General features: G+C 38.8%; 5 protein-coding genes across 12 annotated transcripts; 3 read left to right on the top strand and 2 right to left on the bottom strand.

Annotated features, from left to right (window-relative positions):
* On the top strand, window positions 1–4,383 carry LOC137722991 (protein PIN-LIKES 6). 3 transcript variants are annotated; one of them, XM_088692856.1, is made up of 12 exons: window positions 142–322; window positions 539–605; window positions 815–1,207; window positions 1,512–1,591; window positions 1,721–1,845; window positions 1,993–2,114; window positions 2,270–2,488; window positions 2,806–2,880; window positions 2,992–3,092; window positions 3,492–3,544; window positions 3,632–3,820; window positions 3,898–4,383. In XM_088692856.1, exons 3-12 carry the CDS (start codon window positions 1,025–1,027, stop codon window positions 4,017–4,019), a joined length of 1,269 nt encoding a protein of 422 aa, XP_088548982.1. In that variant the 5' UTR covers window positions 142–322; window positions 539–605; window positions 815–1,024; the 3' UTR covers window positions 4,020–4,383. The 3 variants fall into 3 exon arrangements, with proteins under 3 accessions (XP_068318234.2, XP_068318235.2, XP_088548982.1); XM_068462133.2 differs by lacking the exon at window positions 539–605 and having other exon boundaries at window positions 1–322; XM_068462134.2 differs by lacking the exon at window positions 539–605 and having other exon boundaries at window positions 68–318.
* A 336-nt stretch (window positions 4,384–4,719) lies between these two features.
* On the bottom strand, window positions 4,720–7,571 carry LOC137722990 (uncharacterized). Of its 2 annotated transcripts, none has more exons than XM_068462131.2 (2): window positions 7,336–7,571; window positions 4,720–6,735 (listed from the first exon to the last, which is right to left on the bottom strand). In XM_068462131.2, the coding sequence occupies exon 2, from the start codon at window positions 6,727–6,729 to the stop codon at window positions 5,017–5,019; it is 1,713 nt and encodes a 570-aa protein (XP_068318232.2). In that variant the 5' UTR covers window positions 6,730–6,735; window positions 7,336–7,571; the 3' UTR covers window positions 4,720–5,016. The 2 variants fall into 2 exon arrangements, with proteins under 2 accessions (XP_068318232.2, XP_068318233.2); XM_068462132.2 differs by having other exon boundaries at window positions 4,720–6,729; window positions 7,336–7,545.
* Window positions 7,572–9,565: 1,994 nt separating this feature from the next.
* Window positions 9,566–13,444, top strand: LOC137722988 (uncharacterized). 4 transcript variants are annotated; one of them, XM_088692853.1, is made up of 12 exons: window positions 9,566–9,813; window positions 9,963–10,246; window positions 10,651–10,692; window positions 10,784–10,843; window positions 10,949–11,024; window positions 11,116–11,161; window positions 11,265–11,363; window positions 11,609–11,677; window positions 11,787–11,950; window positions 12,030–12,112; window positions 12,196–12,329; window positions 12,486–13,444. In XM_088692853.1, exons 1-12 carry the CDS (start codon window positions 9,806–9,808, stop codon window positions 13,305–13,307), a joined length of 1,887 nt encoding a protein of 628 aa, XP_088548979.1. In that variant the 5' UTR covers window positions 9,566–9,805; the 3' UTR covers window positions 13,308–13,444. The 4 variants fall into 4 exon arrangements, with proteins under 4 accessions (XP_088548979.1, XP_088548980.1, XP_088548978.1 ...); XM_088692854.1 differs by having other exon boundaries at window positions 9,683–9,813; window positions 9,966–10,246; XM_088692852.1 differs by lacking the exon at window positions 9,566–9,813 and having other exon boundaries at window positions 9,824–10,246.
* A 1,062-nt stretch (window positions 13,445–14,506) lies between these two features.
* On the top strand, window positions 14,507–17,705 carry LOC137722987 (uncharacterized). 2 transcript variants are annotated; one of them, XM_068462129.2, is made up of 6 exons: window positions 14,507–15,223; window positions 15,491–15,649; window positions 15,823–15,954; window positions 16,068–16,232; window positions 16,415–16,579; window positions 16,803–17,705. In XM_068462129.2, exons 1-6 carry the CDS (start codon window positions 15,017–15,019, stop codon window positions 17,328–17,330), a joined length of 1,356 nt encoding a protein of 451 aa, XP_068318230.2. In that variant the 5' UTR covers window positions 14,507–15,016; the 3' UTR covers window positions 17,331–17,705. The 2 variants fall into 2 exon arrangements, with proteins under 2 accessions (XP_068318230.2, XP_068318231.2); XM_068462130.2 differs by having other exon boundaries at window positions 14,809–15,223; window positions 15,819–15,954.
* A 1,550-nt stretch (window positions 17,706–19,255) lies between these two features.
* LOC137722986 (uncharacterized) lies at window positions 19,256–23,689 on the bottom strand. Its single transcript, XM_068462128.2, has 9 exons — window positions 23,274–23,689; window positions 22,409–23,064; window positions 21,996–22,072; window positions 21,722–21,890; window positions 21,124–21,212; window positions 20,742–20,906; window positions 20,524–20,601; window positions 19,880–19,983; window positions 19,256–19,677 (listed from the first exon to the last, which is right to left on the bottom strand). The coding sequence occupies exons 2-9, from the start codon at window positions 23,043–23,045 to the stop codon at window positions 19,572–19,574; spliced, it is 1,425 nt and encodes a 474-aa protein (XP_068318229.2). The 5' UTR covers window positions 23,046–23,064; window positions 23,274–23,689; the 3' UTR covers window positions 19,256–19,571.
* Window positions 23,690–24,435: the final 746 nt, after the last annotated feature.

Raw genomic sequence — 24,435 nt, 5'->3', positions numbered from 1 at the left:
AGGGAATCCTAGAGTTCCTCACGGTCAAGCGGGAAGGGTAAGTAAGGAAGGGCGAGATCGGTAATACATGGAAACACCGAGGGGTAGTTTCGTCAGACAAGCCGCACCATACAAATTGCTGAGAGAGCAGTCGACGTTTCCGAGTTTCAGAATCCCGATATTAAGAGATTAACAAAAAAATCAATCAGAATTTAATATATAAATCGGAAATTAGAGAAGCAGAAGCTTTTGAGAGGGCGGTGGCAAAACCGCCAGCTTAACTGCCACCAAACCAGAGCGGGAGAGAGAGAGAGAGAGAGAGGCACAGCAAGCAAAAGAGTAGGTAAACTCAGACGACCCAAGTTCTCAGTTTCTTTGTTTTGTTCTTGTTTTTATTTGATTTGTAGTTTTTTTTTTTTCGATCTAAGATTCCTCATTTCTCCATTTCCTACGTTGTTCTTGACATCTTGTCTTCTGTTTATTTATTTATATTTATTTTTGGGTTGAGCTTTTCTGTTATTTTATTTTATTTTTTTTGGTTCTTTTTCCCGATTGCTAGAGGGTTTGGCTGCTGCGAATTCGCCGGGGGATCCGTGGCAGCTAGACCGCCTGATGAACACTACAATGTAGGTTGGGATTTTTGGGGTTCCTTGTTGCACATGGTTTTATATCTTCTAATTTGATTAGGTTTACGTTAATTCTATGTCGATTTGGATAATGTTTGTTTTGTTGCGTCCAAGGAGTTATATTTCGACAATGACTAGGATTTTATCTGGGATTTGATGTTTAAGATGGTGGGTGTTTTCTTATTTTTGTCTGTTTTTGTTGATGGAAGGAATTTGCAGTGCAAGAGAGGATTCACCGGAAAAAGGAGGGATTTTTGAAAATCCCCCTTTTTACAATCCGGAATTGTAATTTCGGGGGGTGTTATTCTGAATCGAGAATTGAATTGTGCGTAAACCCGGTTCGGGTTTTGCATGAGAAGGAATTTGTGTGAATTGGGATTATTGAAGACACTGCAGTAAAAGAAACTTGGGGGGAAACCATGGAGAGGATTTTGGCGGCGGTTGAAGTGGTGAATCAAGCGGGAGGGGAATCGTTACTTGGGACAATCAAGATCGCCGTGCTTCCCATAGCAAAGGTTTTTACTGTCTGCTCCTTGGGGCTTCTAATGGCTTCCAAGTATGTGAACATCTTCCCAGCCAGTGGAAGGAAATTGTTGAACGGGGTAAGAAAAACCCTCTTGTCACCTCCCAAGCTTTAGGGACTTTTTGGGATTGCGTCTGGAATGACTAAGTTTATTTTTTTAACAACCAAAAGCGCTTTTGATTATGTTTGGGAGAAAAAGTTTGAAGTGCTTCTTGGTCGTAGCACTTGGATTTTTAATAAAAGCTCTACATGTTTATAATAAAAGCACTTCTAGTAGAAGAACTTATAAGCAGAAGCAGTCCCAAACGAGCCCTTAGCAATTTTGCACTATAAGCCACATTTTTGTTGCATTGTATAACTGATTTTCCAACTATTTTCTGCAGTTGGTCTTCTCGCTCTTGCTTCCATGTTTGATATTCTCTCAGCTTGGACAAGCCATCACCCTACAGAAAATGCTTGAGTGGTAAGATTTAGTTCTACTGTGACATTGCTTCTTCGGCCCGAACCAAGGAATGATGCAAAATTGGATCTTGTTCCACGTAGCCAAAATCCCAATGCATTATTTCTGAACTAGAAATTTCTCCTTTTACAGGTGGTTTATTCCCGTGAATGTCGTGCTTGGTAGCACTACAGGCTCCATAATAGGTTATATTGTTGCATCCCTTGTCCACCCACCGTACCCTTTCTTCAAGTTTACAATTGTACAAATTGGTATAGGTATGCTTTTTGACAACCCTTGTATCAATAGTTTTAACAAATTAGAAAAACCCCTTCTATACATTTTAGCATTGAGTTTCTATATAAGCTGCATTTTTGCTGCTTGGTCTTTGTGCATAATGTGTTGGCTAATACCATTGATTACAGGAAACATCGGGAATGTGCCACTGGTTCTAATTTCAGCTTTATGTAGAGACAAATCGAACCCTTTCGGTGATTCAACCACATGTAAAACAGATGGGACTGCCTATATTTCATTTGGCCAGTGGGTAATTTTCGTTTCACTTTTGATCCCCACAGCTTGTATACTTGAATCCAAGTTGCAATTATGCAGTGATGCAATACATAAGATTTTCGGGTGCATTAGTTAACTTATAAATGATAAGGTATTAAACATTGTAGCTTATTGCTGATGCCGCTATAGGTTGGTGCAATCATTCTATACACGTATGTATTTCAAATGCTGTCCCCCCCTCCAGAAGGTACCTTTGACATTGAGGAAAAAGAACTCCCAATCAAAAGCCCTCGAAATGGCACGACACCTGATCAAGTTCCATTGCTTACACCTGACGAAAATGAAGAAGAGACAGCACGTAAAGAAGAGGTTGCAGAAACTGAGTCGAATGCTTCAAATAAGCCTAAGGTAAGAATGAATTTAGTCATCCACATCTAGTCCTAAACATCTTCCTGTCCTGATGCAAAATATTTCATCCTTCTAAAAAGAGAAAAGGGATACGTTTTATTTTGGCAAGATGGGAGGTATGTTGTTGGGGAAAAAAATTGATAGCAAAGATAGGCAGCTTAAAGTTATTCAACTTTCTATCGCTTAGATATATAGATCCATGAATTTTAACAGCTTCGCACTTGAAAGTTGAGATTTTTACTTCACTTCACTGCTTTATTGTGTTGTTGTCTCTAGTATATACTATGTTCCTAATTACATGTCCTGACTCAACGCAGATTACAAAGTTCTTCGTATTCATCTATGAGAAGTTGAAGCTCAAACAAGTTCTTCAACCACCTATAATAGCTTCTGTAAGTTTGATTTATCCTCCAAACTAATTTTATAACTATTTATTATTGAATTTTATCATTTTGAGCGTTAAGACGAGCAGATTCTAATTAGTATGCACAATTTTGCTGCAGATCCTGGCCATGGCACTTGGAACCATACCATTTTTAAAGAAATTGATCTTTACATCTGATGGTCCACTTTTCTTCTTCACCGACAGCTGCATTATCCTTGGGTATGCTCAGTTGAATCTTATACTCCGTGTTGACTGATAATATTTGGTGGTTGTCTTCAATCCACATGCTGTTGGTTATTAATTTGCTATATTTTCCCATTAAATTTCGTTTGTATTTCTCCTGTTTAAGAATGCTGACGCTGATAGATAAACCAGTGTTTTTTGATATTGATAGATGAATAAAAGTTAATATAATCTATACCGAGAAATTGCAACTTGGAATATTGATGAACTTGAATAGTAATATAGCTGAAACATTGGACTTACAATTCCTATAACCTTTTTCTTGTCGAATATGTTTGTGATAGATGCCTATGGAAATAAAAGTTACTTTTGTGGATTCTGTTGAATTTCATGTTTTATTTGTGAGAAGAATCTCACAATATTGGTGATTATCAGGGAAGCCATGATTCCATGCATTCTGTTGGCGTTAGGTGGCAACCTTGTTGATGGTGAGTTGACATCCCTTCGTCATAAGCATCCACCTAATTTGTTTGGATTTAGATGAATATGTCATGACATCTCTGTGTTATTTGCAGGTCCAGGAAGTTCCAAACTTGGTCTACGAACAACTGCTGCAATTATATTCGCACGATTAGTCTTGGTGCCCCCTGTAGGACTTGGCGTTGTAATGTTAGCTGATAAGCTCGGCTTCCTCCCTGCCAATGACCAGATGTTCCGGTTTGTCCTGCTGCTCCAGCACACAATGCCTACATCTGTCCTCTCTGGTAACAAATCTTAAATTATATAGATAGCTCGACTGTACTTCAAAGTTTCGTATTAACACATCAAACCTTGTCCGCAGGTGCTGTTGCAAATTTAAGAGGCTGCGGAAGAGAGGCAGCTGCCGTTCTGTTCTGGGTGCATATATTCGCCATCTTCTCCATGGCCGGTTGGATCGTCTTGTACCTCAACATACTCTTCTGAAAAGAACTTGCAAAAGTTGTTGCTGTGCCACTCACCCCTATCTACCTTCTGCTATTGATTTTCCGACAGTCGATGTTAATAGTTAAACTTGGAAATTGTTCGTTCGTGTACAATGCAAGGTGTCGACCTGTTTCACGGTGAACTGAGCCGGAGGAAGGAGCATCCCGCCCGGCCGTGAATTTTGTCATGACAGCTGCCCTTGTGTTCGTTAATATTTCAAGTCCGTCAAGGGCCGCTGTCGTCTACATTCAGCAGCGGCCTGTGTGTTTTTACTTTTCCAAGGATTAATGGGGGCAATTTAGTCCCCGAACTGGTTGTAAAGTGGAAGAAATTATTTTTTTATAAAATTTTACAAATTAAGCAACTTAGCAAAAAGAGTACGGATAAATAACCAACGTTACCTTTTGGTACAAGCGATATTATAATCTAAACTATCGGGTAGAGAATTCAAACTTGCGGTGGGTGAATGCTTTGATGCCTTGCAAAGTGATTTTATTTATTTATATTTCAAGCAAGCAACGTGGAGAGGGAAGATCGAATACCACTAAAATTTATTCAAAAATCTTCTTAACTACTTGAGCTACAAAGTTTTCTTAAAAGCTACGAGTTTTGGCGGTGATCTTAAAAAGATAGACTTTGGTCAATGTGCGACCTTTAGCTATGTTAAATGTAAATCAGGTGTCAAAAAACAAACTAGAACTTCGTCTAATGATATTTCTCCTTTCAATGTTGAATCGAAAAGAAGAAACTTGCTGTTCGCATTTTGAAATTCAACCTCTATTACAAAGAAAACTAAACTCACATTTGGTCATAAAAGGTGATGAGCCACACTTACAAGGGACCGAATTTTGACACGATTCTACAACAACAATTCGAAAAACTCACTGAAGATCTGCAACAGAACGACAGCTACAGGCAAATAGACAATAGTCGGGACTCGGGAAAGCAGAAATACCAAACTTAGCATAGATATTTACTAACATTTCACGAACCCTCCTCAGAAAAGTGACCACCATCTCCGGCTTCTGTTCTCCCTGTGGTTGGGTGAGGCGCTGGTGATAGGACTCTGGTGGCGGGCCTGACTGGCGAAGTTCTGGTTTCCTGCCAGACCTCTTCTTTCCAACAGCGGACTTCCTAACCACAGCACAAGAACAATACCCACAAGACTGACAATTGGAGCAGCTGCGAGAAGAAACCATCTCCCCCGGCTATTTTCTCCTCTCGAGCCATTAGTGGTTGGTTCCCTATTTGCTGCACTCTGCTCATGCTCCTCATCTTCATAAGCTCTGTTGAAAGCACCGGAGGAACTGTCCACACTTGCATTCTGCTGCCGGACATTGTGGATCTCTGCTCTAGCACTAACGTTCCGTTTCCCCTCTTCGTAGTCTCTGTCATCAGTCGGTAGCTCATATCGACAGAGTGGACAAGTATTCCGTGTACTCAACCATGGCAAAATACACAAAGAGTGATAGAGGTGAGAGCAGGGAAGCTTATTCACTTCAGTACCAATTGTCAATACATCTTTGCAAATTGCACAGGCTAAGTCATCATGCTTGTCATGTTCCTTGCTAATGACAACACGAGGCAGATTATTCACAAAGGACGCAGAAGCAGGAGGAGCTCCTCGTCTCAAGCTATCAACCTCAGCAAGATGCTCGAGCAATTCTTCAAAGCCTCCAGCATCAAGATAATCACCAGAATTTCCATCATAAGGCAGCAACTCTGATTCGTCCACGTTAGAAAAGAGGGTACGGGTATATATTTGACTCCTCCTCCTCATTCTCCAATGAAACGTACCCTCAGAATCAGGAAAATATGTATGGTGGCGCCCAATGGATGGTCCATTACTTCTGCCTGGACGTGAAACTAAAAGATTACGAAGCCGGCCACCTGGGGTTTCTCTAGATTCAACCATGTTTACTTCAACGTCGGCTTCTTCCCACTCATCATCTTCTTCATCCCCCTCATCATCATCGTCCTCAGTGTCATCTGAGTTCCACTGGCTAAGACCAGCATGCATGGGATCAATGTCAGTATCACTATCATAAGCACTTCCATCATCCGGTGGAATAATCGTTTCAGTATCCAGGAAACCATGTAGGTCCACAGAAGCATCAGAATCCCCTCCATATGCACTTAAAGAAATTGCATCGCTCTCACCATGAAATACCCTGTACCGACCAAAACTGAGATTTGATTCAGTTTCTCCATAGAAAGAATCCACATTTTCGTAACCCTCACTTTCAGTATCAGAGAGCACCCGCCGCCATCTTCTAGACCCACTTGGTGTAGTACGGTTACTTGTGCGCAGCGGTATCCTAGCAGCAGAATCACCACCCACAGGTAGTTCCTCAATCCCAGAGCCAGGGGATTGGTTCTGCCGCACCAGATTAATCATATGCGAGAATTGTTGTGAAAAAGTATTCTCAAGTGACTCGGAACTCCCAGTCCTAGCTCTTCTTCTTGTAGGCGGCGTCCTCTGATAAGAATCATGTGAGGGGGAACCAAGATCTTCAAGGTAAAGAAATTTACAGTCCCCACACATAATTTCAACATCTCCAGTCGCCTCATTCTCGGGTGAAATAGCCCTTTGGCATAGCGCACACGTTGCAGGCTGCCCAGAATGTTCATTTACCACACCACTATCCTCATGATTGTCGACAGCGGACCGAAGCAACTCTTCCAAGAAACTTTGTGAGGCTGCATCCATCTGAAACTGATAGAAGACCACAAGATCATGAACAAAGAAAAGCAAAGTTCCATCCGAAAACATAGGATGATTACAAGAAGGAAAACACGCAGACGGGCAGCTAAGTGATAGTAGCATTAATTCATCGGCCAAAAGAAAAACCAATTACACAACGGACACTAATTATTTGAAAAATTATTTGAAAAATTCGCCAAACTCGAAAGAGTTAGTGTTAAATGGAAAACCCCCGAAATTGAAGCCAACAATTTTTAATCTAAAAGCCTAGAAATCATAAGAAAAACAGATGTTGAGCTGACAGTAATCTCAGCCAGCAGTCTCTAACAAAAATTTGACTATAAAAATGTAGACCCATCTCTCAATCAGTATCAATCTTCTTCCTCAACAAAAAGTTCCAGTTTTTCTTGCAAAAACATACATACCCATCTCGTCATTTGCATCTGAAACCCCATTTTTCTACTAATACACAACGCAATGGCGGCCATTTATACAAATTCTAACAACAAATCGTCAAAAACAATGAGAAAAAGGAAAATTCCACAACAAAAACACAAATTACAATTTGGGTTATCAGAAATTTCAAATCTTTTGGGGGTTCAGAGCAATTACCAAAGAGACGAAACCCAAAAGCAAAACTACTCCGATCTTTCGAAAACCCCAACAACTCCGATCGTTACAGAAAGCTCCGATCTGAGAAATGCAGTAAAATTTCTGAAAACGTGAGTTTTGGGGTAGACGAAGGTCTCACTCACTCGGTCGTTGGAGAAATGAAGGAGATGAGGGAAGGAAGGAAACTTTGTGAACTCGCAAGTCGAATGCGTGTGAAATCACGGCGCACGTCTCATGAAATCACGGCCGTCCATCTCGTTTCATCTTTTCTGCCTAACGCGATCAGTGATACAAGGCGCGTCGAAAGATTGAGTCACTGTGACTCACCACCGTTCGATCAGTAGGGCCTACGGTTTAGCTTTAGGGTCCTAGATTTTGTCGTGGCACTAAGATTGTGAATTGGGAAAGAATTCGAAAATTCGTAAATTGTATCTGTTTATCGTATATCATGCGATCAAAAATTATTTTAAATATTTTTATTTTAAAATAAACATAAATAATATTTGATAAAAAATAATCGTACGATATACGATGAATAGACATAATTCACGAATCTTCAAAATCTTCACCAAAGAGATTCGGAGAGGATCCTGTTGGATCCAATTTCCACCTTCACTTTTGGTGTGGGCCCCTAAGACTGGCCATTTTTTGTGAAATTGGAATAATATAGCTGTAGGTTTTACCACTAGCAACCATAACACCATGTCACCAACCTAATCCATAGGCACTTTAATTTTCCAAAGATAAAAATGTACTTTCTTTCCTTTTTTGTTAAGGGTACCCAAATTCCAAGACATTATTGCCTTCAAGCTACTAATACATATTTTGATCGCTTTTATATCAGTTGAATTTCACCAGGCTTCAAAACCCATGAGCGTATGAGTGATTTTGAGTTTTTGATGCATTGTAGTAGTACTCGCAATGCATTATGAATACTACAATGCATCAATTTTTCATTGCTATTGACGAATGTTTGAGCAACCTTAAGTTGTCGATGCATCAAATAGTCACGGAATGAGGTTTTGAGGTTCAAACACCTCATGCGAGCTTAGACTCGATCATGTAGCGGCGAACGAGCGTAGTATTCCTCAACATGTGTTACCTGAAATGCAGTGGAATCGTTTGCTTCTTGTGGGTGATGTCTTAAAGAAAAGAGCCTGACAGTGGTAAAATATGAAATCACCTCTCCCCTCCCTCAACGTGTGATGCAAAATATTTTAGAGAACTTTAACGAAAAGTTTCTGGTACTATTCATTTTAATGAAAAATTATATTTTTATTCTAAAAAGTCAATCCTAATACTATTCATTTAGAACACATTTTTGTTATTTTCGTTAAAACTCAAAGATTTCAAACTTTTTTCATTAGCTTTGCTAATATTTTAACGGAACCTCGTTGGGTTTGGGTTGCTGTGTTTACACTTTACACGGTCTCCTGCGTATTTTAACTTTTAGATTTTGATGTTTTTTTTAAATAAAGATTTAACTGTTAAAACATTTAAAATGAATACTTCGAAGCACTCAAGAAAGTCTCTGAACTGTAGAGTCCCAGCAAGTATTATTGACCATATTTTTCAACTGTTATTTTTGTTTTCACTACAATAGTATATTTACAATAAAGGGTGTGAAATTGGACTCAGCTAATAAGCAAAAATTCTTGGGGAGTACTCCGGACGTACCCCAAAAAATCATCATAATAAGCTCGTCATAATAACTTGTTAGTGAACTCGTAATTCGATAATCAAATTTAAGATCTCTCACTTACGCATGAAGTTGAATATCTCTAAGCCGTAGTGCTAAGTAGTTATTCTTCATACTGTATTGACTATTGAATTAATATAAAATTGAAAAATGCCCTTCTCCCTCCATCAATTAGGTATAGATTTTGACATTTTTGTTTTAGTTATCTGCACTCCAAACGAAAGACTTCACAATTTTTAAACAAAAATAAAAAGAGTTTAGTGTGTTAACGTAAAAATTGCTGGAGTATTACTATTATTACAAAAAGCTTTAGTATAATTAAAAGTTGAACTCTTCAATATAAATCAAATTTAATTTTGTTAATTTTCCGACATGAATCTCCAACCAATAAGAGAGTGAAAATCACTATCTTTCAGTTATTATTACATTACAAAGAAAATCAGGAAAATAATAATTGTATCCATCGTTTTAGGATAATGCTGGGGGAGCCTGGTATGGAACAAAATAGGCACCAAATAGAAACACACATTTGGGGTTTAACAATTTTACCTTAACCAGAATATTCACATATCTCTCATACAAAGAAACATCAACCCTCTGCAAAACTGTAATCTCTCATGATCCTCCTTCTGATCTCACATTTTTCACCTGCATTTTTCACCACCTCTTCCTTCCTCTGTTTTATAAACCAACACGAAACACAGAAACCCCCCGGTAAAAGCTAAACCCCCCGAAACCCCGGCAAAGCTGATACATTTGTTGTTTGTGAAAATGTCTAGGTGGGTTTTTGTTCCTGCGTGCAAAAATGTACGAGGATGTCCGAAAGTTCTCATCTTTGTCTTTTTTTGGTCCGAAAGTTTTCAACTTTAACAATGTGGGTTTCTTTTTTCTGTGGGTTTTGGTAATTGTTCATGAACTGTTTGCGCAGTAGAAAATTAGACAAGTTAAAATGGAAGGTGGAGGGCCACAGGAGGAGCCCCAGATTATCCGCTTTGGAAGCATGTAAGGCTGATCAGCTGCCGAGGCTTGCGGGTGCGGCTGGTCCTACCGCAACTGCTAATGCTGGTAGTCGTTTTTGTACACGGCAGCGGTTGAAAAGCCAGGTGGGGAAGGATCAGGGACCTGCTTTCTGGACAAGGGACAGAAAGAAGAGAAAAATCAGACCTGTTCATGAAGTTGCTGCCACTGCACCTTCTTCCCCACTGGACCAGGAAAGTTGCTTCTTGTTTTCTGTTTCCCTTTGTGACACTATTGTATCGTCCCATCTCGTTTGATGGCTCGTCCTGGACCCGATTATTTCAGTTAGATTGGACTATAGTGTACTCGTTGCTGTTCGGTGAACTTATAAATGTTGGGGTTTTCGTGTATCATATCCCAATTCACATTATGTTGTTTGCACTCGGTTTCAAATTTTAGTACTGTTGTGGGATAGGATGTGACAATATTCTCGTTTGGTGGCTCGTAACTATTTCAATTAAATTGGACTAGTTAGTCTTGTTTACTTGCCGTTGTTTGGTTAACTTATTAATCCCGGGATACCATATCAAGTCCCCCAATTCCCTTTCTGTTGTTTGCACTAAAGTTCCAAATTCCCATTTTAAAATGTGTTGTGCAGGGTCGAGTGGAAAATGGCGATGATGGTCATCAAACGAGTACTGGTGAGTCTTTTTTGCCGATTAAATTACCTGCTCTTGTATTTCAATGAAATGCTGCTGTTGAATTTGCAGTCTATTTGTTTTTCTCTATCAGATCAACAGGTTGTGCAGGATAAAGATAGCCTTAAGACTGGAGTTCATGCTGCCTCTACTGGTTAACCTCATTAATTTCTTCCTTGACAAGTCTCACTGTACATTTTCTGTACTGTATGATTTTGCAACAAAAATGAACTTCGTTCTGACTTTGTGCTTGTATTAGATCAACCATCGACTGAATCCGCAAAATGGTTGCCGGAAAAACAAATACTTGAGCTTATCCTTGACAAATTACAAAGGTTTAATTTTGTCATATATACATTTCAAATACCTTGCTATAAATTTTCTTCGTTATGTTGAATCGTTGATACATGTTTTTGAAAATTGCAGGAAAGATACCTATGAGATATTTGCTGAACCAGTTGACCCAAATGAGGTGCATATCTTGTTTTTACATTGTCATTTCATAAGGTGAACGTTTCCTTCTCTTTTCAGTTATGACTTGTATTGTTTTCTATTGTTTTCTACTTTTTTACAAGGTTGAGGGTTACTATGAAATCATTGAAGAGCCTATGGATTTCGGGACCATGAGGGCTAAACTTCATGAAGGAATGTATAAGAATCTTGAACAATTTGAGGTAACCTTTCTCAAAAACTATTTCTGCTTTAAATGTAGTTTACTTTTTCACCATAAGGCAGAAAAAGTTCAAATAAGAAGCTAATTTAGACAAGTTCATAACGATTTCGGGGACAACTTACCCTAAATTGGTTCAGCAATTATCAAAAGCTATACATTTGGCTATTTAGACTGTTTGGTATATAAATATTATCTAATGTGACATCTGATTCATCATCTAACTGATAATTAATGAACTGTTTGCAGCATGATGCATTCTTAATAACAGAAAATGCAATGCATTTTAATTCTACAGCTACCATTTATTTTAGACAGGTATGCTAATTGGACCTCTTGAAAACTTTTGGAAAGTTTACTCTGAATTCTCCAACTAGAAAATCTTACAATAGTCCACCAACAGAATAAAACCACTTGGTTTTTACAGGCTCGTGCCATTCACGAACTAGCGAAGAAGGTATTTCATGTTTTGAAAACCTCTCCCGACAACTTTGAGCTAGAATTCTCAGAAACAAGACAAAGAAGTGGTAGGAAAGCTCAAGGTGAAGCTGGCAGGTCAGCTTCTAGCTCATATCTTAAAGTTGTTAAAAAGTACGAAATCCCTTGCCCTGAAACTTGGAGAAACGTTGAAATCTATGCTGTGCTTACTTAGGAGTTCATGAAATTTCAGGAGAAGTCAAGTAAAGATTGGGTGTTCCAGTTATATTGATGCAAGAGAGCACAGAGTTCCTTCTGATAAGATGCAAACAAGATGTAATGCTTTAATACTAACTTTGTAATTACAAAGTCCAAAGTTAAAACTTGAGAACCTTAAATCTTGTGTTTGTTAATAACAGGTACTCACGATGGTAGAAGATCTAGATCGTTCGAAGGAGATCCCCGCAGCACATATAGACCTTGGACATCCTTCCTTGATGAGGATGAGTCGACAAGTCTGACAGTAATTAGTCAATTAAAACAACTTGAGCATGTAAGTATTCGTTTCTTGTGTTTGTGTTATGCACAAGTGTTATAGACAGCACATATTTCCTGCAAGGCTAAGAAAATTGAATCGGATTTTCATTTGTGTTTTCCGATGATTGATGTCATGAAATCCGCCATGAGAACAAGTCATTTTTTGGTGTAGGTGACTCAGCAGGACATTGGTTACACTGAAAGCTTGATGTTATTTGTTAAAGATTTAGGACCAACAGCTCAGAAGATTGCTAGAAAGAAGTTACTTGGATGTTCCGAAATGCATGAAAGTAAAGCTCCTTTGGCATCCACCTCTTCCCAATTGGCACCTAGTCGTCTGAGCAATGTGTTTACTTCACCACCAAGTCATAATTTCCAGGACAAACTTAATGAGCATCCATCAACTATGAAAATCACTGGAAAAAAGGGATCTTTGGGTGATGAAATGGGCATCCAAAGTCCTACAGTTGGAGGGAAAGTCCAATGCAATGAAATTCATCCGAACTCGTCTTCCTTGAAATCTCATCATGCTGGACTTGCAGACAACAGTTGCTCAGTTTCCGGCTTCGAAAACACAGGCAACAACTCGACACCAATGATACTGAACCAATGGAAGTCGGTTAATCAAGCACAACCCTTGAAGCAGCCTTCAGATTATAGTTCTCAGTCAAATTTCTTGGACCCAAGGTTGAGTAACATGGGATTTGCTAGTTTTAGCAAAACTAAGAACAAACTGAGTTCATTGCATTTGAGAGGAGATGATGATCAGACGAAGTCTGAGGCACCCCAAGCGTTGAAACCCGACCAAGGGAGGCCAATGCTGGCTCAACAGTTCACATTTGATCTGCCATATTTGAAAGCCCAACTTGGTAGGATAAATTCTTCAGGACAAGATAGATTAAGCTTGCAGAAAGGTTCAGGTGCAGAGCTGATGGTCTTCCCAGCCGAGATAAAACTATCAGAGAGAGATGAGAAATCAGCAGCTTTATGGTGATAATCAAAACCAAGTATCCGTGGGTACTCAGTAGTCAGTGTAGCTGTAACTTGTAAGAAAGCTAGTTAAATTCTAAAAGTGAAAAGGTCCCCCTTCTGGCACTATTATTAATAGAAAGTCCTAAAGTTACGATTTAATAGCATGACGGGTATATAGACTTGAGCTTTGCCAAGTTGGTTAAAACCGTGTGTTTTTTCTCTACACCAAGTTTGAATTTCTCTCCTCATCCGTTTCAATTTTTTTTCTTTAAATAATTCAAAGTGTTTTTAGAAAAGAACTTAGAAGTGCTTCTACTTCTTCAGAACGAAACTAAGCTCTAGGATAAGTAGGGTTTTTTTTAATATTATATTTTGGTTTAGGGTTTATGGTTCCGGATTTAATTACATTGAGTCGTTTACTATAGAGAGTGATAGGATAAGCAAGATTTGATGCTTATAAAAAGAATTATGCATATAGGTAGAGATTTTCTGTATTATCGGTCCGATATTTTTTTCGGTTGAGTTTCAATACGAATCGGGTTGGTTTCGGATTTCGGGTTTTCGGTTTCTTTCCACCCCTAGCCCTAGCAATTACCGAGTACATCATACATACAGAGAGAGTGGGGTGGCATACAAATTGGGTTACTTGTTGATGAAGCAATTAATTAGATAATCCAATATAATCCATAGATTATATTTTACAAGCATGGCTCTCACGTCAAACAGCTGGCAAGGGTCCACTTCCAAACGTTCAAACTTCCTCTCCAACATATTCCCGAGTTGTCCCACGACAACACATTACAACATGTTTATGCGACACTCCCCCTCTAAATTATTAGGTTGCATCTTCTTTCCTTAATTTTGTTCCCCTTTTTTACTCGAAATTAGGTCGATTTAGTGGGAACACAATGATTAATCTATATCAGAAAGGTAAACCTCTTAATCTGATTCGCTAATACTGTAATACTGAGTATTTTCCTATTGGAGTTCATTTTGAATTTTAAGGACTCGTAAAATGATTAAAAGCGTTTTTAGAAAAATATTTGCTAGTTATATGTTTTTTACTGAAAGCACTTCAAATGTTCTTTTAAAATTCACTTGCATTTTTACTAAGGATTTGTTTCAAAAATATTTTAACTAAAAACGATTTCAATTATTTTAAAAATACTTACATACGAACCCTAGCTATTTATATGCATACGCGTACTTGGCATTGATATTAGCCCATTAGGATATTTTTAGTTATAAATCCATTACAAGTAATCATGCACGTATTTGAGTCCATGACTTCCCTTACATTAGCATTTTGATTAATCAAGGCTGGTCGATCTCATACGTAATTCTAACTTTCTTGAATCATTAGTTTCTCTCGTTTCAAATAAGTAAACATGTTATAAACGTGAATTTGGATCGTCGCATTTCCAAGTGTGTGCCTTTTATTAGTTAAAAATGGCTGAGTTCTATTTTTTTTTTTTTTTCTTTTCTGTTTCTGTTTTGTGTGTGTGTTTTGCGGTATAACATTCGTTCATTTCGTATTTCGGTTTTTTATTTGCTCTGAGAAGAAAAGGCGGAAGAGTTGGTTACTTACACCACCCAAAAATAACCAACCGCCTTCTTCCTCCTTCTTCTCCACCTCCTCCGTCGTTGTCATCGCGACGGTGACGATCGTCGAAAGGGAATAATATCCAGTCAACCCGTTAACAACTAATACGTAAAGCTCCCGCAGCGGAAATGGCGTACAGGAGAAGGCAGGGGATAACAAGGTCGTCAACCTTCAAAGAAGAGATCATTCATCGCCCCCCAGACGACAATTCTGCACCAAATTCATCTTCCCCTCTGCAGTCTTCGTCTTCCTTCTCCGGTTCTTCATCTTCGTCTCTCGCCGCTCAGGCCATTCGTGCTTCTGCGCTTTCCGTCGAACGCAACAACCGATCCAAGGTTTCCTTTTGTTCCAACTGCCGTGGATCTTTCATTCATTCTTCTGGAATGTTTAAATTCCGTAATAATTCTATGTTTTCTGATCTGATCTGCTTATCTGGGTTGGTTTTATTTGTATTGAATTGTGATTGCGTACGTGAGTCAGATTAGTTGATTAGGATAGTATGCTGCCTCCGAGTTCGAAATTTCATGTAGATTAAAGTTGTCTAGAATATCGTCTTATTGACAAAAGTGAGGAGATTGTGATCATAGCTATAAATAATGCAGGACTTCTCTGCCTATGACGATGCATCTGCAAAATCGGGGTTTTGGGGTGTTCTGGCTCGGAAAGCTAAGGCCATTCTTGAAGAGGATGGTGAATTTCCACAAGATGATATTGCTGGAGGGCTCAGATCACAGCCCTCCGTTGCCTCCGGTGGCGCTCAGGTGAATCTCCAACTTGATCTTTGTATGAAATGGGCTTCCTTCAAGTTTCCTACTTTCTCTACAAATACACACATCTCAGACACTGTTAGTTTAGCGCGTTTGATAACCATTTCGTTTTAGCTTTTGTTATTTTGATTGCTGAGTTTTGTTGTATCTTTCCCTTTTGGAGACAGTTCCAACAACAACCATATTATCAGTCATATGACAACTCTAGAAGAATGGAAAATCCTACAATCCGAAAGGGCTTGGATAGAATCACAACTTCCCTTAATCAGCTCGGGGACACGTTTGAGAAGGCTTTCGAGGTAATTAAAATTCCTTGCTTGCTAATTGTAGATAATGGATGTATGTCGAGTTTAGTACTTTGGGAAACAAGTATGTTTATAATGTGCCTTGTGTTTTTGTGTTCGGTTTTCAGGAAGGTCGAACGATAGTGGAGAATAAGACCGCCGACATCCAAAAGCAAATTAAACGAAGAGGAGACAATCCAGATGCACAGAATCAAGCTTCATATTATGGGAACCAGAACAGTTCACCGTTGCAGCCTAAGAACCAAGATACTCAACTCAAGGCATCACGCGACGTAAGGTGGCAATTATGTAATTGGGTGTGACTGGTTTGTGTAATCACAAGACGAAATGATCTGACTTGAGCTGAATTATATGTTGATGTGTTTTGGATGTGATTTTGGCTTTTTGTTTGCGATTCATTTAGACTTGCCTTGAGCCGGATGCATGCATAAATGGTGTTTGTTTTTTGTCACAGGTTGCAATGGCAACAGCTGCCAAAGCAAAATTACTTCTTCGGGAGCTGAAAACCGTTAAGGCAGATCTGGCTTTTGCGAAGGAACGATGTTCTCAACTTGAAGAAGAAAATAAACGCCTTCGCGAGAATCGTGACAAGGGGAACCACAGAGCTGATGACGACTTGGTATGTTTCTGTTTTTCCTTTCGGTTGTCATTGTACTTACCGACGATCCACAAGTAGAATAGTACGACTAACTGCAATTTGGCTAGGACATTGTGCCCCCATCCGCATCCAAGTTTGAATTCTCCTTCTCTTAGAATAGTTTAAATTAGAATATCACTCGAATAGTGCGACTAAATGCAATTTAGAAATGTTTCTGACATATATATGCATGTGATCATATCAGATCCGCCTTCAACTGGAGACACTTCTGGCGGAGAAGGCTCGATTAGCAAACGAGAATTCAGTTTATGCACGCGAGAATCGATTCCTGAGGGAAATTGTTGAATACCACCAGCTGACAATGCAGGATGTTGTGTATTTAGAAGATGATGAAGAAGTCACAGAAGTTAACCCCTTAACCAGCCCCACCGGCGTCTCCAGGATGCTCTCCATTTCCCCGCCCTCATCAGCACCCCCATCCCCGCCTCCAGAGGACTCTTCATCAGCAACCTCACCAGCTACTAAAGAAATACCTGTCCTTACCAAGCCACAAGAAAATAAAGACGTTTTTGCAAGTCAGGCCATGCCAGGCAACGATACCTTAGCTCACAAGAAAGAAGATGCTAGAACACCTTCTTCAACAGAAGCTACTGCAAAAACACCTCCTACAGCAGATGGCATCACTAAATCGCTGACAGCAGCAGAAGCCGCTACTAAAACACTCTCTGTAGCAGCAGAAGATACTAAAAGACCTCCTCCTGCTTCTGCTTAAGAATTCGATGTTCGTTTTCGTCAAAGATCAAAGATTAGTATAGCATTTTTTAATTTGTTTCCTTCCTTTTCCTCTTGGAGAGGGGAAGGAGGAAGGAGGAAGGAGGAAGGAGGAAGGGGGAAGGGGGCATTCTTCTTCTGCCCTAAACTTTATCAATCTGTGGATGTAATATTTTGTTATGTTTTGTTTGAGGTTTGGGTTTATTTCCAGTACCCTTTTGACCTCTTAGCACAAGATAAAACCATGTCTTCCTTGTACAACCAGTGTGCACGATATTTGTTCTTGAGTTTTCAGAATTCTTATTTGGTAAGGTTGTATTTCTTGTTCTAAATAATATTGTTAGTTTTATGGGGTTTGTACCTCAAATTGTGTAAAGCATTCGCCAATGCACCCGAGGTTTTGTTGTGAGATCTTTTCTCCTTAATATCACTTGCTCAAACAAAATAATTATTAAACGAGATTTTAGTTGTATCAAATTCGTGCAATTTGTCTAACTTCTCATATGTTGGAAGTCCAATTATTTCACCCAGACAAAGGTTGGAAAGAGGATGGGGAAATCCTTCACGACATGAAACACCACAATGAAATGAATGGTAAGATTTAATAAAATAAAAAGAATCATGAGGAAGAGTGTCCGACCATGTTATTTGTAAAATATTTTTATATAATAGTAATCCTTTAAATTTTAGTCTCACCCAATATTATACTAGTCTCGTACAATCTTATCGAAATTTCTCTTCAAAATGGGAGGGTTTATAATTACTCTTGTTTCTTTTATTATAACATTGCGATTTTTCCTTTAAAAATTAAATAAAAAGCCTAGAAACAAATACAATGAAACAAGTGTTTCAAATATTGATATGTAAATTTATGGATATATTGATATTGGTTACTTTCGAAAGAAATTATGAAAATTTGCAATGGTGTGGGTATCAACTCATTTAAGTTTAGTCAAAATTAAAGAAAAATTTCTCAAAAAAAATTCAAAATTTTGAAATCTACAACGAGTTCCAACAAAATTTATGTAGTGAATCGCTAAATATTGTTGGTATTCATTAATTTTCCTATATATCACCGAAGTAGGGTGAAGTTTGCATTTCTTGACATATCTCGACCCGTAATGTTCACCTGGACTCTGAATCGAGCTGTGTTGGTTGACACCCGGAAAATTAGGTGGACATCCCAGATCGGAGTGTGTCATTTCACCCCTCTTTCCATATGGATTCTTGATTTTTCCGATCTTTCGACAAAAATATCGACAATTTTGTGATATTTTAAACACTAAGTGAAACAAACTTCGTATTTAATTCTTTTTCCTCTCAAAATTAAATATCATCACATTCATGCATGCATTTAGAAAAATGGAGGGAGAGGAAATTTCTTCCAATGAATTCGGAGTTTTTTTCATTTTTCTATTTTTGCAAATTGCAAGATAAACAATTTCAGAAGCGATCAAAGGGCCTCACATTCCTAATCTGCCAATCTACTTTTCCCCTTCTCTACATCAAACGATCTGACTATACAGTATGAGGTAAGAAACCAAAGAAAAGAACACCGGAAGAAGAAACACCACCCTCTTCGGCAGAATCTCCAAGCTCTCCGACCCTTCTTCGGCAATCGTCTCCAGTTTCGGAAAATTCGAACATTTTTTGTGGGATATCACCTGGGGTGGTGCAACTTCCACCCCGCCGTGCACGTACCTCCCTCCCTTTGCCACCACCATATCCGGATCAAAATGCCGTCGAAACTTCTCAAATCAAGCGAAAGAATGCAATCGAGAGAGATTCCGGTCGAAGATGTTACATTCAGATCGATTAAGGTTGGCGAGAGGGAAGGTTCTAAAGAAAGAGGAGCAAAAATAAGCGGTGGGAAGTTAGCTTTGCCTCACAATTGACGGGCGACATGAGGCAAACTTAACAATAAAATGGCAAAATAAACGGGTATATATATATAGTAATGGTATGTAATCAAAACAACTTCTGTTGCTTAAATTGGCGCATTACATACATTTGACATTTTCTCGATACGACGTATGAACAGTACCAAGTTCAGTTATACCCGACCGTTCTAATTTTTTTTGCGAGGGCAAGACGTGAACAAGGCAGACCAAAAATTACAATCGAATATACCAGTGTATAGTTATGAGGATATGGATTTGGGAGACGGCTGCTTCCAATATGAGCTGGAGCTCCAAAACAGAAAAACTCTTCGGGTTTCTTTTTTTTACAGTGGATGTTTGCTTCAGAACAGCTGGAAAAACAAACTCGTTGATCCATCGCCGAATGATCTGATATCTGCGGGTTTAACCAAAGCTCTGCATAACGGGCACGTCCGCTCCCTCTCAAACCTGCAAGAAAAATAATTAGTGTGTCAGCAGCCAGAACGGTACGGCGAGCAAAGCAGTTTAATACATGTTCATTCATTCTTTCGGAGAATTACATGGATATGATCCCATTCCATGGAAAAGGAAACGAATTTTAACAAGAAATCATCAATCTAATTTGTTTCTCAAAGATGATACATTGGTAGCACAGGAGAAGTAAACAAACCACTCTGATACGCAGTCCTCACAAAAGATGTGTTTACATCGCAGTAGGATAGGAGCATGCATCTTCTCCTGGCAAATAGCACATAAATCGCCAGCTGCATTGACCTGCATCAAACAACCGACAACTGAGAATGCACGAACCACAAGCTCTTCCATGAAAGTATCATAATTACCGAAATGAAACACATAAAACCTTAAAATCCCAAGGAAAAAAAAATTTATGTCAGATTTTGTTCTTAAGACCAATCTAACTAATTCTTAGCTGACAAAAAGTAAAAGAAACTAAATTCAGTGCATGATTAGTTTGAATGCCATCATTGGCATTGGGATTGAACCCAAGACAAATAAAGGATGAAGCCAACTTTTAGTTCCAAAATACAGGAATCATTAGCTTCAACTTCAAGTATTCCATTCAGAGGTTTAAAGACGTTTAGATTGTGCTCGTAATCTAACAACTGACGACAACAATAAAAAGGAAACCCTCAATACTCAAATTGTAACAAATAGAGCTTGCAAAGGATTGAGCTCATCAATCAGATGTTGGTTATATTCTGGATGTGCTACATGAAGCTCCACACTAAGCATCAAACAATTGAGTACACTAGCACATTATTTTGCACATATTTGGGAAGAAATCCGGTTTACCTGTTCTGATGTTGCATATGCCCCATAGTGCACCTCCTTACGTGACAATGCCTTCAATGCAGCAAAGAAGGATTGTACCTAACCATAGCAAACAAGGGGAGAGGCATAAACAGTAATAACAAGTGAGAAACAACTCATTCTCAAAGATGTTCTTAATGAAGAAGTCAGAAAACTTGACAGATATCAAACGCATAAACTATATCAACATAAACTATTACCTTCTCAACAACAGATGTGAGCTTGAAAGTCAAATATAACCCTGTCATTAGTGATGAAAAGAGACTCCCATATTCTTTGTTCAAGAAGAACCGATACCACACTGGTGTTGGCAACAAGGCACGGTACAAGAGCAGTAGATACTCAACCAGAGTAAGCATTTGACCCTATAAAAGCAGCACTTCTTCAGTCAAAAGAGTTTTGGAGAAAACAAAAAGGGATAAAACTGTCAATTATATGAACATATCCCCTCATTTTTGTTCTAAAAATCAAATGAAGATGAGAGGTGATTAAATAAGCTCTCTTGAGCCAGCTCCTGGCTTATTCTTTTCCAACAAAATAATTTGCCCAAACCTAGTTTTGCTTAACTACTTATTACCTCACCTGCTTACGATAGTTTCGGCCTCTACTGTTTTTGTAGTACATCAATAGAAAACACTTCAGCACCATTGCTGCCTGCCGGACCAATGTGTCTGAAAATAACCAATGTGAAGTAAGCATCGCAAGGCTCTAAAATTAACTAACATAAGTTTCCCATAAAAAATTTACACAGAAATAGGAAAGAAGAAGCATCTGATAACAATAACAGTTTTCTATCTGAACCCTTGATGAAGAAACATGTGTGGAGCGTTTTTTTCTATTTTGCCTGACATGCACAGAGCGTTCAAATATGACATAAGGCAAACAAAATTCAAGGTAAAAGTAAATGGGCATGTTCCGCCTTTCACATTGAATAAAAAGTATCGCAACAACAGAAAGCTAAAAAAATATTTGTAATTGCACACCAAAAAAGTTTCACACACTACATAAAAACAATTACTTCTGAATAGTGAATCATCCTTTGTCGAAGAGATTTGAAATTCATATGAAACAAAAACTAAATGTTGACTCATCATTGCTATCATGAGAGCGCTGCTGCAGAATGGAAGTTTTTTAAAAGAGAACAGCCACGATAACAAGTTGGGAGGAAAGAGGTTCTTACCATTCACCATGATGATGAAAACAGCATGCCAGAAGGGTGGTATAACTTTAGGAGGAAGCATAATTAATGGATACAAAAGATCTGCATTCTGGTACCACCAGTAAACACCAACCACATGCAACACGAATGCAAGAGAAATGCCTATTAGAACTGCGATTTTCCTCTCTCCCTGCAGCCACCAACAGCATCTATTCTTAACAAACGAAAAATGACAATACAAAACACAAGAGCCTCTGCTGAAATTGGAAAACAAATAAATTTATATTACTAATACCTTCAAAGCTGTCTGTTTCTTTAATATATCATTTGACTTGAACATAATGGCAGCAATCCAAATTGTAACAAAGAAACCTGTAATGATTGCAAAATGAAAAGTAGTCACTAATTTGGAAGGAAGGGAGAAATGGCCTAAAAAGGTGAGCTTTAATATGCGATATGTCGTTGCAACTAATAACCATTAGTGTGCAAATGCAGGCATGCACAATTAATTCATAAAAACGAAATCAACTCCTTTTAGGTTCTCAGATATACACCAATCCTGAAAAGGCTATCACTTATGAATCCGAATGCAAACTAGGACAGCATGAAATAGAAAATTCCCAAGAGTGTCATCAACCCCATTATCACTAATCCTTTGCATTAAAAAGCATAATCGACACTTGCAGAATACATTGGCAGGACACTGACCTTGCAAATGCTGGCGGATGAAGACCACCAATAGAAGCAAGGAAAAGGGCAGGACTTGTTCAATCCCCCTAGCAGCCTGCTGAATGTCATATCTCTGGTAAGAAGAATCCCTGCCATTAGCCCCAGCTCCATCACCTCCTTCTCCAGCAGCACTTCCAATTAACGATTGGGGAATTCCCTCTCCTGAACTACGATCTGTTCTGCCATCTGTCTGACCCACCTCCTCCGTTCCCAATGCTACAGAGGCCACCCCAGCCATTGGTGGTACAGAAACATCATTTGGCGGTGCAGTAACTTCCCTCAACTGTCCAGCTGCTATCCCAGGTCCTTCCCTATCATGCTCCTGTTCCCCTGCACCAATTATCCTAATAGAAACCTCCCCGTCATTGCTTGTCGTTGTCGGTGACTGATCTAGCTGACTATGATGGTGATCCCTAAATGCAGCAGCGCTACGCCCGTTAATCAAAGACTCGCCTTCTTGGTGATTAGTGCGGCCGCGGAGAATACCCGAGTACTCCAACAAGGTAGAAATTGGCGCCTGAATAATATTGGAAGCCGATAACACCCCATAACGCCTATTACTACTGCTTCCCGGAGAAGCTCTAAACGAGTCCAGATTGCCACCCGACCCTTCCATTTGCCTAATTGCCCTAACCCTAACCACGGCCATCACACGATAATAAATTTTAAACAAAGCAACAAAGCCACAATTCATATAATGATTAAAAAATACAACACGAATCATTTCTTCCGTGTAAAACAAGAAATCCCAAAAGAAAACAAGACGTGTCTTGCTTATAAGCATTAACTCCAGAGAAAACTTGACGAACGCGAAACGAAGAAATTGGATAGAAAGCGAGCTAACCTGCGAAAGCGAACCGGCGAGGGAGTTGTCAGGGGAGAGATAGCATCGAACAAGCCCAAACCCTAAATCGAAACGACGGCGGAGGGATTTCATGGGCGGCGGTGCCAAAGGCGGAATTTGGGGGATGGGGCGGAGACGATTGATGAGTAGAGGGGATCGAGGAAATGGGTAGAGGGAATTTGTGTGTGTGGTGGAATTTGGAAATGGAGAATTTTGGTGGATTTGTTTGTGTGTTTTGTGTTCTCTTTCTCGCTCGATAAGGAAGAGCGCGAGAAGAGAGAAGTGGCCAATCACCCCCAACAACTAACAATGCACCCTCTCTAAACAATGAATTCAACTCTCTCCCTCTTTCTTTCTCTTTCTTGTTTTTTTTTATAAAATTTGGTCATTCCTTTGATTGACCAATGTCAACCAACTGCTAATCCCCCACGCCAAAAACGAAAGAGTCAGTTCACTTTTTCGGAGTTCAAAAAGAGTCGCATAGGCATTTTAGTTGGTTATTATCGTGCGATTCACTATTGTCAGAAATTGAACTCAAAACGTATTATGTGAAATACAGATTTGAAATTCGTTTCAACCACTGAATCACTCCCTCTAGTAAAAATAAAATGTTCACTTTGTAATTATTATGGATGATTGATTGTGAGCCTAAATCCTCATAGTAAAATATTGTTTAAAAAACCAGTAGACTATCATTGCATAAGAAAATTCACCATTAAAGATTAATTTTGCTAAAACAAATTAATTGTTATCAAGATTGTCGATTTGTTCGATATGTGTGGAGTACCAGATGATCTGCACTTATAATCAATTACGACGTGTGAATCAATGATTTGTTAACAGTTATTCACAAAAAGAAGTAACATTATGTTTGGATGAGGGAAACAAACTTGGAATTTGAATTAAACTCGGAATTTATAAATTGATATGCATCAATTTCCTTGTTTGGATTCATAAACATGGAAATTTAGAATTTCCGTATGGAAACAAATTTGGAATTTGGGACCTCTAATTCCCAAGTTTAACTTCCATGTAAATAGGTGTCATTTTCTAATTTCTATAATTAAGAGTTTAAAAATAACATATTCCGTATTCAATTCCATTGTTCTTTTAAGTTTACCAAACAAGAAAATTCACAAATACTAAGAAATAAAATCCCGTC

This window comes from Pyrus communis, chromosome 4, assembly GCF_041283825.1.
Source record: "Pyrus communis isolate YQ-2024b chromosome 4, ASM4128382v1, whole genome shotgun sequence".
NCBI classification, from domain to species: domain Eukaryota; kingdom Viridiplantae; phylum Streptophyta; class Magnoliopsida; order Rosales; family Rosaceae; genus Pyrus; species Pyrus communis.
This window is presented reverse-complemented; position numbering and strand designations above follow the sequence as displayed.

Bases quoted from the DNA above. Each gene is read 5' to 3' on its own strand.
- LOC137722991 (XM_068462133.2), top strand. From the start codon at position 1,025: ATGGAGAGGATTTTGGCGGCGGTTGAAGTGGTGAATCAAGCGGGAGGG. The intron at 2,489-2,805 runs GTAAGAATGAAT...GACTCAACGCAG, and splicing joins ATGCTTCAAATAAGCCTAAG to ATTACAAAGTTCTTCGTATT. The intron at 2,881-2,991 runs GTAAGTTTGATT...ATTTTGCTGCAG, and splicing joins AACCACCTATAATAGCTTCT to ATCCTGGCCATGGCACTTGG.
- LOC137722990 (XM_068462131.2), bottom strand. From the start codon at position 6,729: ATGGATGCAGCCTCACAAAGTTTCTTGGAAGAGTTGCTTCGGTCCGCT.
- LOC137722988 (XM_088692852.1), top strand. From the start codon at position 9,946: ATGAACTGTTTGCGCAGTAGAAAATTAGACAAGTTAAAATGGAAGGTG. The intron at 10,247-10,650 runs AAAGTTGCTTCT...GTGTTGTGCAGG, and splicing joins TTCTTCCCCACTGGACCAGG to GTCGAGTGGAAAATGGCGAT. The intron at 10,693-10,783 runs GTGAGTCTTTTT...TTTCTCTATCAG, and splicing joins TGGTCATCAAACGAGTACTG to ATCAACAGGTTGTGCAGGAT.
- LOC137722987 (XM_068462129.2), top strand. From the start codon at position 15,017: ATGGCGTACAGGAGAAGGCAGGGGATAACAAGGTCGTCAACCTTCAAA. The intron at 15,650-15,822 runs GTGAATCTCCAA...TTTTGGAGACAG, and splicing joins TTGCCTCCGGTGGCGCTCAG to TTCCAACAACAACCATATTA. The intron at 16,233-16,414 runs GTAAGGTGGCAA...TTTTTGTCACAG, and splicing joins AACTCAAGGCATCACGCGAC to GTTGCAATGGCAACAGCTGC.
- LOC137722986 (XM_068462128.2), bottom strand. From the start codon at position 23,045: ATGGAAGGGTCGGGTGGCAATCTGGACTCGTTTAGAGCTTCTCCGGGA. The intron at 21,213-21,721 runs GTAAGAACCTCT...GGTTATTTTCAG, and splicing joins TTTCATCATCATGGTGAATG to ACACATTGGTCCGGCAGGCA. The intron at 19,678-19,879 runs GTTTGTTTACTT...TTTTTCTTGCAG, and splicing joins GAGGACTGCGTATCAGAGTG to GTTTGAGAGGGAGCGGACGT.